Source organism: Dipodomys spectabilis, unplaced genomic scaffold, assembly GCF_019054845.1.
Source record: "Dipodomys spectabilis isolate Male_0828 unplaced genomic scaffold, ASM1905484v1 ptg000264l, whole genome shotgun sequence".
NCBI lineage: Eukaryota > Metazoa > Chordata > Mammalia > Rodentia > Heteromyidae > Dipodomys > Dipodomys spectabilis.
Window position 1 is genome coordinate 7,313,258 of NW_024870941.1, and position 12,043 is coordinate 7,325,300.

At 52.3% G+C, this 12,043-nt stretch overlaps 1 protein-coding gene across 1 annotated transcript in view; it reads right to left on the reverse strand.

Annotated features, from left to right (window-relative positions):
- Window positions 1–12,043, reverse strand: part of Col22a1 (collagen type XXII alpha 1 chain) — a 183,926-nt gene that overhangs the window by 158,244 nt on the left and 13,639 nt on the right. Inside the window, exon 3 of the mRNA XM_042699956.1 lies at window positions 4,366–4,440. Coding sequence (XP_042555890.1) covers window positions 4,366–4,440 — 75 coding nt within the window. The remainder of the gene's footprint in view (window positions 1–4,365; window positions 4,441–12,043) is intronic.

Consider the following 12,043-nt stretch of genomic DNA (forward strand, 5'->3'; position numbering starts at 1 on the left):
GCGGGGTGGGGAAGGGAATTGCCTCCTGCTCAGCGGCATATTTGGATAAGCATGGCAGGTTCCTTAGCCAGCAGAAGCCTAAAGGATAAGGCCCTTCCGATATCGGGAGACCCCGGCAGGCTGTAGAAGATCCACCAAGCAGATCTGTTACAAGTAATCGTTCATTACTTACCACCAGTGCGTCCTACCCACACTTCACCACATGGGAGGCTTTTACAACGTTCTTAGGAGCAATCTGAATGGCTCTGTAGAGCCACTACTCATTCTGGAGGCTGATGGTGCAATATTAGTCTGACTTGTGAGTCTGTGATGCGGGATGTCTCATTTTCAGCTTAAACCGATAAAACACACAGGACTGTGCCTGAAACCTCGTGTTAGCTCACTAAGTACCGTATGATCTAAACGATACCCATCATGAATGACAGCATGAGCACTCCTCCAAGCCCCTAGCAAGCTGGATAAACATTGGTGATGGAGGGAGTTGGGTGAGGCTCCCTGACCTTGAATGGCTGAGACCAGAGCTGAGTCACGTTTTTCCCTAGATGCAGTTCCCCCATCTGTAAGCTGGGAGAACAGATGGAATGGGATCATCATTTTGCATTTTTAGCACCAATAATGACATATCTACAAAAGAGTCTGTTTTCCAAAGGAACTGTCTTGCCCAGTAGTAAATCTGAATGACCAGTTTGCATGAAGTAGAGAACCCCTCAGTTCTACAGTTTGCCCGTAGCATGTCGAGGGACGGGCCAGGAAGAAGGCAGAATGTGCATTCATGATGTGGGTGTTAACCTTGGGAAAGAGGCTGATGTGCTGTGCGCACCTGCACTGTTCACTGAGCCCCAGCCACAGACCCTGAGGCTGAGTGGCTGTGCGGAACTTACTGGACTCAGTGGAACCTGTTTCCTTAACTGGAAAACACAGAGGGGCCAATTCCCTGAGGATGTCCTGCGGTGCTGGTAGGGAAGCCAGCACCCAGTGATTGCTCAGACAACAGCATGAGCTCTTCCTGGCACCATTGTGGGCATCTGTAGAATCCCTGACACGTCAAGGCCATTTCTTCCTGAGCCTCACTGCCATCACTCTGACTACACACGTCCAGGATCCAAGGATCAATCTTGGCAAGAAGCAGCCACTTGTCCTAGGGGGAGTAAGTCCTGGAAGGCCCCCAAGAGATCCCAAACGTAAGGAGAGGCCAGTGACAAGAGACACCTATTGAACGACAGCCGGCAGCCCCTGACTCTGCACTCAGGCCTGCATAGCCCTCAGCCCACTTGAGGGTCTGAGCCTGCTTTCCTGAGGACTGTGAGCCTATCCCCACCTAAGGGAAGAAGCAAAGGTATCCAGCATCTCTTGGCTTCTGCCCGGGACAGGAGCAGTTTACAGAATGAACTCTGTGCCATGCAACAAGAGGTCTGATGAGTCGCAGGGCTGCTGTGTGGGCTGGGACCCTCGCCTGTTCCTGTGGACCCCTGGGAGTGGGACACATGGCGGAAGGGGACCAGGACACTGATGGAGAAGTTCCCGGAGGCCTTGCAGTTCTAGTCCCCGTGGAACTGACGCCCAGAGGGACAAGGGCACAGACCTTGCCTGGGATCTGATTTTCCTCAGAGAAGGAAAAATTAAAAGATAGGAATGGACTTTGGAGGGGCTCACCCAGGTCAGGGGCACCCAGGTTGTCTGGTGGCCTGGTCCTCAGTGGCTCAAGGATGAGGGAATGCCGTCCACAGGGGCCCCAGGACCTGGGAGGTCCTGCAGGTACAAGCTGAAAGAGCTGCAGTTGACATCAGGGAGAGAGAGTGGGGGTATCCCAGAGGAGCAGAGGACGCTGCTTCCAGACCTCCCAGCTCCCAGCCCCTGAGCCCCGCTCGGGGGACTTGCTGTGTTGACCCAGCGCCCTCACTGATCTTGTCCAGAGGAGCCATGGCAACGGCTTCCTAGGCGACCCCCAGACTCCTGAAACTGGGCCCCACAGGACCAGTGATGACAGGAGGCTCACAGGTGAACTGAGCCGGAGCCATGGCTCCAAGACCAAGCATGGGGCTGCCAGAGCCAGTGAGAGCCAAAGACCACATCCAGCACTGAGGCGGCCTTGAGCCCAAGCGCCCCATGAGGAGGGAGCGGCCAGAACCACAAGGGGCCTGTTGAGCAGCCTCGTAGCTTTCTTGGCTGAAGTGGACAAGGCCACCTGCACCTACATGTCCCCCTTAGCAGCTGCATGTGGGTGGATTTGAAGAGAAAAAAAAAAAACCTAAAAAGTCTACTTTATGATTCCACTTTTATTGGCTTCAACGAATACAGTCAAAGACTTGAGCAGGACATAACTTTAAACAACAAGCAATTAACTAGGTGGCAGCAAAGGGTACGCCCGGAGGAAAAGACGAATGGCCTGAAATAAATAAAAAGCTGGGAAGGGAAATGAAGAACACTCCTGGGGTAATGGACTGCGACGCAAGGTGCTGTGCAATAAAGAAGCACTTGGGTAACGGCCGAGCCTGGGGGGGGGGGGGGGAGGGCCTCACCACAGCCTGAGTCAGCTGACCACATGCAGACCCTGTTCACACACAGACACCTCTGTGTTCACACCCCTCACCCCACAAGAGTCCTGTGCTCAGAGCACTGTGTCTATCCCCAGTCAGCCTGAGGGCTCCTGTGTCTTTACAAGGTGAGGGCAGTTCACCTGAATAGCATCACTCCTTCACTAAATGGCCACTCTGGGAAGAAAGGCACTGAATCCGACCTGAGTGCCTGCTGCTGCTGCCTCCTCCAGCACAACTTCCTTTCCTCTGGTTCATCCTCAGGAGAGGAGTCGCTGGGCCGTATGGTAACCCTTGCTTTTGTTTCTTTTAGGAACCTCCATACCGTTTTCCATAATGTTTTACTGGTGTGCATCCCCACCACCAGTGGGTAAGAGTTTCTCCTTGTCCACTTCCTTGCTATATTCATTCTATATTTTTTTTTGTTTTGCTTAGCGCCTGAAGTCAACAATAATTGCAGGTCTCAGAATACCCAGAAGAATTTCTGAAGAGAGGATGATGTTGGCTGGATCTACGGATGACCCTGAGCTAACCACTGCACACGGTGTACATGCAACTCACGTCCACTTGTCTCTTCTCCCTGGAGGGACGTGTGCTGAGCCATTGAGGCTCAGCAAAGCACTGTCACGGTCACTTTCTTTTGTCCAATCTACAAGCTAAGGGCAAATTTTCATCTCTTCATTTTGCTTGCTCAGATACCCTGAAATGAGCGCATTTATAGCTGGGCCATTCTGCCCAGGGTATAAAATCACCAGGGAGTTTGACTTGCCTTGGCAATCCATGCTCTCAGATACAGTGCCGTCCAATCTATCCAGCCCAGACCTGCCAGTCCACCTCTGCCTCCAGACACTTCCCCACATGGACATAAGCACGAACCCACACAGGAGCCGTGGGGCAGGGAGCACTCCACACCAAGTGTCTGACTGAACACTGCTCTGAGGAGTACCAACTCCCCTGGCACATCCTGCCTGCTCTGCAGCACAGACACAGAAGCCTCTTCCTCAGGTTCAAAGACGCAGATGCTGCATCTTGAAGTCTAGAGGGCAGAGCTCTCTGCTATGGGCAGAGCCCCTGGGAAGGGAGCATGGCACTGGCAGCACCTGCCCAGAAGTTAATCTGACTTCACAAAACTGGCTGCCAACCAAGATTTAGACTGAGGGCAACAGAGGAGGGAGACAGTTCCCTGAGCTGAGAACATGGGTGAGAAGAGGCAGGTTTCAACACTGAGTGGCAAGGAAGAGAGGAAACTGCTTCAAAAACACGCAAATCAAATCAAAGTGCTGGGCAGGAAGTCTGGCCAGAGGAATGACAGTCAGCGCTCAGCACTGTCAGGATGCCGGGGTCTGGGCGCCCCTCAGGCTGCTCTGTCATCTGCAGAGACGGCTGTGACAAGCCTCTGCTGTGGCTCTCTCTGCTGCCGATCCGCAGTCAGCTGTCTCTCGGTCCTCTCACCCACTGGCTCCCTCTTACACGTATTACACTGATTCGTTCCCCACCTCTTTCCTAAGTGCCTTCAGTATTCGATCTTCCCCTCACTTTGCCAGTTGTTTGCTCAAGGACTTGCTAACCAGTGCATAATGCACTCTCTTGAATGTGATAGGTGGTAAATCTGACAGGATGCTCCCAGACTGCCACGTGGAAAATGGTGAACACTTGTCACTGTTAGACACACTGCCGGCATCTGTACATTCCAGACCTCTCTCCAAAGTTCAGTAACAGACAAGAATGAGGATGCGGTCAGCAAGACCTCTCCTAGGTTGACTAGGGTCACACGCAGGTCCAGCAAGTAGCACCCAAGATCAAACCTGTGTGGCCATGCTGCCTCTCCTACCTGTGATTTCCTTGGTTTCTCCATTGGTGTGCTTAAATCGATCTCCTTCTACCCGGATGCTGGGGCACAGCACATCTGAGAAAGGGAAGAGGAAACAGACCAATGAGAAAACACGCACATGGTCACCCCGTGAAGTGTGACTGCCAAGGACCCCACCCCCCATGCCGTGGGGGGGAGGGGGAGGGACGCTCCCTGCCTGAGCAGCTGTCCACCGACAGCTCCACATTCATGGACTCTTGCTCTGACACACGCCTTTGCTAACAAGCACGGGCTCTGCAGATGCCATGCTCTCTAGAGGATACACAGTAGACAAGACAGTGTCCCCAGCTCCAATGAACTCACAGCCCATATACTACAGGGGGCCAGAGCGGGGAAGCAGTATTAGCCACCCCATGGAATTGATGGGTCTGGGGGAGATGGGGCACAGGTGGATCCCCTGCTCTGTCAAGCACAGGAAGGCTTTCCTGGAAATCTCCTCTTATAGGAACAGTAAAAATTGAGCCAGACTGACAAGAGACCAAAAGGCCATCTAAGCTGACGGCACTTGGTATATGAAAACGAGCACAATGGGAACTGGGTGTTGGAGATACAGACAGAAAAGGTCAGCTATCCTCCTTAATGGCAGAATGCAATTCCAGAAGCAGAAAAATCTCTCAGTTATCTAAAAGCAATGAAGTAAGTCATATAATAAAGGCATATACTGTGTTACATAAATGTCTTATCTAAAGTCTTCAGAATCTTCACTTTAAAAGGAGTTGACATATAATGAGCTCTTTCAGTCTCTCTAACTAGCTCAGAACAAGCCCTAGCTCTGAATGTCAAGGTACTAGGTCTAAGCTTTGGTTCCAGAACCAACCAGTTCTGGGGCCTCTCTGAGTAGGGGAGATTTCCAAACACACCCGTGTAGAGGGGCCTCTTTGGGGCCTGGGCAAGGCTAAGCCCAAGAATGGTGGTACAGAAGGAAAGCCCTCAACCTGGGCCACAGGCAGCTCGCTTCCCTCCCTGTGACCCAGCCCTGCCCGGGAAGCAACTTGTCTATCACACATCGTTACTTTGATCGCACATCACCAGGAAGCTCCAACATCCTGTTCGTCTCATGAGGAATGACCATCTCTCCAATTTGGGTCCATCTGCATTTTGGCACAGAGCAGAGGAGGGCCCCTTTGAACCCAACAAATGCGATCTCTCCTGATTTGGAAGGAGGTATTTTTAGTATTTATGGTAAAAGGCACCGCCAGGTCTGACAAGCCCCAGAGAACAGGTTATTTTGGAGATAGCACCGAACTGTCTGCTCAGGACTAAACATGAGAGAAGACACAGGCAGGCACCAGGCGATATTTAGACCACCCCGCCCGGGACAGCGGCAGCTGTAGGGTGACAATCAATTGCTGTAATGTGGGCTGCCTGCCAGAGGGACAGACTGGGGACTGTGTGTCATTTAAATGAGTTTAAAATTTAAAACGGGTTGACTCAAAAGGTCTCATGCTAGATGAGGAGCAAAGCTCTGGAGGCTGACAGCTAATGCTCAGAACAGACTTCAGGTTTGCGTCATGTCTGCCTGCATCCCAATGGGAGGAGCTGGTTCCTCAGACCAGATGGCAAGGCCAAAATGAAGATCACAGGCGCAGAAAAGGTGGAGGGTTTTCTCTAAGGCAGAAGTTGCTCGAACTGTTTTGAGTCACTCCCACAACAAATACAAAGTGCTGCTAGCCATCACAAACTTAGTTCATGGCATCACCAAGCTTGGTCCTGCATTCAACAGGCTCAGTATCAACCCATCACCCATTTGGTTAAAGTTAGGACAAATGGCTCCTTAAATACCCTAAGCTAGGCATCCTAGTGATATTGGGGCCCCCGCAGTTCACCTGCTTTTGCAGCAAGAGAGGCTTAGAATCTCAAGCCCCTCATTTCCCAGTTGCCTTCAGCAATTGGCATTTCTAGTTCTTAGGTAATAAAGGAGCTGTTCATTTCACTTGTTTATTCTGATGAAATATTTACTGAGCTCCAGGTAGGCTTTGCTGTTCTCACAGCAAAGAAATAGGAAACCCTTTTTCCAGTTGGGAAGCAAGGACACTAGCAATGATATAGAACCTGTGGTATGTCGGTCACCAGACTGGGGATGCAACCCACAACAAATGCTCTACAAAGTAAATGTTACTCCCATTACACCGATATAAAAGTAGAAGCCGAAGGGAGTTCAGAAACTTACTCAGGCAGGAACATTGCCTATGCTGAGAATCTGAGTAGAAGGTGTCAGAACTTAGGCAGGTGCTCAGCAAGACTAGGAGGGAGCAGAGGAGGATGACCGGCAGCCCACCGGGGACCAGACAGAAAGCAATCACTGCTCATCCATCACCTGATGGCTTCTATTGCTGAGTGTAGCTGACCAGAGATGTAAGCTATCCCAAATGGTGGGGAGAGGTGGGTGGAAAGAAGGATTGGACTCTAGCCGACATATAGTCCTGTTCCTTTGTTCTGAGACTGGCCAGGAGGTTGCCAATACATCTCTTTCCAGAGGCACCAGGCCCAGGGGTGGCAGGGATAATGACATTAGTCACCATGCACTGTACTCTTGACTTGTGAAATTGAAACCCCAGCTACTTAATTTTTTAAAATAATAATAATAAAAACAAAAGGTTTGTGATCCTAATGGCTGCCACACACTGAAGTACTATACAGGGCATCCTCGGTGGAGTCTTTCTGGCCTTGTTACTGCTCTGCGGGATAGAAGGAATCGTCTCCAGGACCAGCAGGGCATGTGGATGGCTTGCTGTGCTCCACATGCTGTTGCAAGTATGTAAAGTAAGTTGACATATTGAATTGAATCTTTACCACAGCTTTATGGAGCATGGGTTATTATTTACAGATGCAGAAAGAAGAGCATGAGGAAGTTAGTAAATTACCCAAGGCTTGTATCACCAGCAAGTAAGGATTTAGCATAAAGCCTCAAGATGGATGCAGCCTCTCCAAAGATTGAGTCACCTGCCTAGAGTCATACAGAGATTCTAGACTGTCTAATAGATACTCTAATAATAGAGCTTCGATTGGCTGACAGAAACTCTAGGTAGTCTCCAAAGCCTGCATCCCAGACAGCCAGCCTGCTACCTCCTGAAGCAGACCTGTAGAATTTGCTCTGAACTTGTAGATCCATTTGTTTATGTATAGGGAAAGAAGCCCAAACTCAGAGACATTGTCATTTATCCAATATAATACAGCCAGCAGATGGCAGAGACGGACACAAGTCAGACTTAAGCATTTGTGGTCTCCAGTGCTATCCATACAATCTCAGCCTTAGCAAACACATTGGGAGTTTTAAAAACAAACAAAAAGCCAGTTCATCAAATGGCTCCATGGTCTCTGTGTCCAAAGAGACCAAATTCTCATGGTCATCTGCATCTCCTGGGTAAAATGGAGAAGGAGTGCTGATTCCAGCCGAGGGCTGTGGTACAGATAAAGAGGAAAAGCTAGGAGTCAGAGGACTGGGGTATTTTCCCCAATTCCAACCTTTACTTCCTTATCTGGAACATTCTAGAGACTCCTGGATTCACCTGTCTTCTAGGTCAAAGTATATGGGCACCAGTGGCCTCTACAGAAGTGCTGACTAGGAGATCCACATCTCCCCAGCCCTGTAGGCTGTGTGGAGGGGTAGTCAGGGCGCCAAGTGTTTGGAGGCACATTCTCATGCAAGTGCTTTCCAGGAGCCTGCTATACTATTTGGCTTGCAAAACAGTACTTGAAAGAAATCTGCCTGATAGCTGCGACCCTGGGTCACAGGTCCCCTCCTCTCCTTTGCCACGGTGCCAGAAAGAGTAAGGGCAGAGGCAGGTCGTGAGATATGGCTGAGCCTTTTCTACAGTGAGCTGCGGATAGTCACGTCCAGAGACTAACGAACGAGCTCTTCTCCCCCAGCCTCAGTGTGAGCCACTTCCTTCAAAGGTAAGGAGAAGCTGAAACAGGGCCAGGCATCCCCACATGGCCGAGACACTGGAGTCAACAGACCTTCCCTCACCCCTTCTGTGTCTACTCCCGCATGGGAGGCCAGGGATATGGTGAGTGGGAGTCTGGACATGATGGCTGGCTCCTCACCCAGCCTCGCTGCCTCTGCTCTCGCATGAGGACCTAGGTCAGCACACAGGAGTGCTTCCCGCTCTCCTGCAACCCCCGTGCTGGGGAAGCGGGCAGAGAAACAAATCAGCCAGGGTGAGTCCCTCAAGCTATGGGGAAAATGCCCCCACGCCATGCAGCACGAGGGAGGAAGAGCCAGGGTGGACATTCCACGAGCTGGTCCTGGAGATCGCAGGGTGAGGGACACCGGAGCTACAGGAACAGCACAGCAGACAGGGAGACAGCAAGGCTAAGAAGGCTCTGCTCATCAGGGGAGCTGGCCACAAGACACTCCCTGGAGTGGCCAGAACAGGGAGAAGGAAGAGATAGAATGTATCCAAGCATGGAGAGCCCTATATCCCAGGACAGGGGTCAAAATTCAGGACCATGGAGAGACCAGTGCCCAGGAGGGCAACAACTGGAGGCCAAGAAGAAAGCGCTGTGCTGCTGGTTGAAGTCGCACTACATTGGCGTCACTGTCTGAGGATGGTGAGACACCCAGCCCGTCATCCGTGACTCTGGTGTTCCAAGGCCTGGCTCCCTCGTGGAGAAGTCATGTGGTCCAGTGCCAGTGGAACTGAGCAGAGATGGTGAGGTCTCTCCCGGGAGGGGCAGGAAGAGATGGGGGTACACTGAGACCCTAGAGGATATCAGAACCCTCAGCCAGTGCAAGTGCCACAGGGTGCAGAGGTATCTTTGCTCATTCTGCTCAGCATGACTGCAGCTCTTAGTTAGCCCGTGGTACCCAAGAAATGACACACCTTTCAACCAAACCTCCTCTCCCACATTTGACATTACCAACACCGGATATGTGCCAGGCACTGAGTTGATCCATCAATCAACTGGGAATGAAGGCATGTGCAAAAGAACACACTCTTGGTCCTCAGGGAGCTGTGGTCCAGAAGACAAGGTGGAAGATAGGAACAGAAAGAGCTAAGGCAACAGCCAGGTGAGGGTGGAAGGCCGCAGTGGCTCAACCGAGGTTAGGAGGAAGTGATGGAGAGGCCGTGGTCCGCTGGAGGTCCACACCAGGGTTTAGAAGTGGGAGAAGTGTAGACACCTGGCTGGAGGAAGGTCAGCAAAGGGAAGACCAAGAATGAGACGAGAGAGGGAGGTAAGGCTCTGGGAATGAGGCTGTAAAGGGCCACAGTAAGATCGGACACCCATCCAGGGACCTTGATCTTGAAAAGGCAGGGTGGAAGCCGAGGCCAACAAGGAGGCCATCCCGGTGACCAGGGGAGAGATGGCTGCGATCTACACAAAAGCACACTAAGTAGTCTCCCATGGCAGATTAGATGTGGAGTATCTCAGGAAGATTTAGTGCTGTTCTAGGCCTGGGGAGAGAGAACCTATGCACTTGTAACCCACTTTTAGATACTTGAAACTTGAGGTCTCCCAGATGCTTGGGAAGTCCATGGAACCACACACCTGGCTTCCAGACGTCAAGGCCCAGGTCCTAGCTGAGATGGTGACCTGGCGGCTGTGATACGGAAATGGTGTTTAAAGCATCAGGGGTGGGTGAGGTGGCTCAGAGATGAGGAAGGGAAGAGAAGAGGTCTGTGAACCAGGGCCGCGTCTCCAACACCGACAAATGGGAGCTGGCAACAGGGACCTCGAAGGGAAGCCAGGGAGGTGGTAGAGAGCCAGGGAAAAGCCAGGGGAGAGTAAGGCCGAGGTGGGGGGAGCAAGTGGTCCAGCAGCGAGGAGCAACCCATGAAACCCACGACGGACAGATGATGTAGCATTTCAGGAAGGCACTACACGGCACACGGGTGCCCCCGTGGTGGTGTAGTGGCCAGCCTGAGACAGGAGGGACAGTGACTTCACCAGCCAGCTCTTCCCTCCCGGGCCTCAGGCCTCAGGATGCTCTGAATGTCCCAGCTGTGTTATCCTCTAATGAAGTTTGATGCGGAAGCCCTTTGGGGAACGCTACTGGAAAACACGCAAGTCTCCAGCACCAGCCCCTCCTCCTGTCCTTCCCACCTGCCGTCCAGTCCCTGGAGTTTTCCAGGAGAAGATAGACAATGGAAGGAACTAAACAGCTGAGCCGAGCTGGATAGAACTACCCAGGAAGGTATTTGCATCTGGAGCAAATATCCTGACAACACAGAATCTGACTTTGGGATCAAGGTTAAGTCCCAGTGACCCCAACATCTGGCTTCTGGCTTTACATGTAGGACTCCAACCAATAAAGAGGACCCAGCCCTCCAGAGCCTCACCTAGCACGCATCACCAGAAGGACAAATGCTGAGGATGGGACTGTGGTCCTCTGCCTCATGTGTAGGGGCGGTTTGGCAGTGACATGTGGCCACTACTGCTGTCAAACCCTAAAGCTTGGCCTCCTGTCTGCAGTGGGGCCCTTGAACCCAAGTTCACTGCCATGGTGAATGTCAGGTCTGGTCTCAGGCGGTCTTCACAGAGACGGAGCTCAGTGCTCTCTGTGGGTGGCAGGGGCTGAGGCCATCTACACAGCTCCAAAACCAACAACGAGTCCTTGCTGCCCACCCTCAGATCCTGACGAGGACCGGGTGAGATGAGGAGGGGTGGCCAGAGTGATACTCGGGACCCCCAGATCACACACAGCAGGGCCTCTCTGCTTCTCCTGGAAATTTCACCCGTGGAAGGCTGAGCAAGAGGTTGAACACACCCAGCCTGCCATCATCACCCCCTGACCCTTAGCAGCACAAGGCCGCGTGTTAGGCCAAGCGATTCCCCTGGATGGCATGAGCCCCGGGCAGGATGCCTGCTGTGTAAGAACCAGGAAGCACAAAACCCAAACACCTTGCTTCTCCTCCAACACAAGATTCCCAGCAGATGGGCAGAGGCCGAATCAAAGCAGCAGCCCGTTGTCAATGCAGCACAGGGACCCAGAGGAGGGCCAACGGGGTCTCTCTCCAGCCCCAAAGGGGAGGGGAGACTGTTCACAGGAAAGGTGGGAGGAGAAGCTAAGAAAACGCAGTGGAAGGGTGGCCTGAGGCGACCTCCATCAGACCCAGGGCTGACCACCCCAGTCAATCCACGAGGGTGGACAAACCAGCTCCCTCCTCAGTCCCCACAAATCACAGGACTGGCTAGCTGAACCCCAGTGCCTCCCCACTGAGTTCCTGCCTCCTTCCTGACTCTGTGGTTCTCAGACAGGCAAATGAGATAGGGTGGTATTTATTGCTTCTGCTTCAACCACGTTCTATCCATTAGCATGTGCCCTGGGGTCAGGCATACCAGGGTCATGTCCCCAGAATCAGCCCCAGTGGCAAAGGCAGGAGCAGAGACAGGAGGCTTAGAGCTTCATCGAAGGGCGGGAAGCCGAGGTCAGATCTCCACCTAGCCAGGCCTCCTAATCACTAAGCAGGAGCAGACAGCAAGATTGGGCTTCTTTTCCTGGGTCCTAAGTCCCAGGATAGAGATAGACATCTTCTCCAGGTCCTCTGCCTGGGGGGAGCAGGGGGGCAGCTGAAGCTATACTCCTGGGAAGGACACAGGCTGCCCAGGAAATGGTTTTGGTGAGGCTGATGGGATTCACAGAGGAACAGCCGGTGTGGCTGGAGCGCTGTGATTCCAAGCCAGCCTAGCCAAA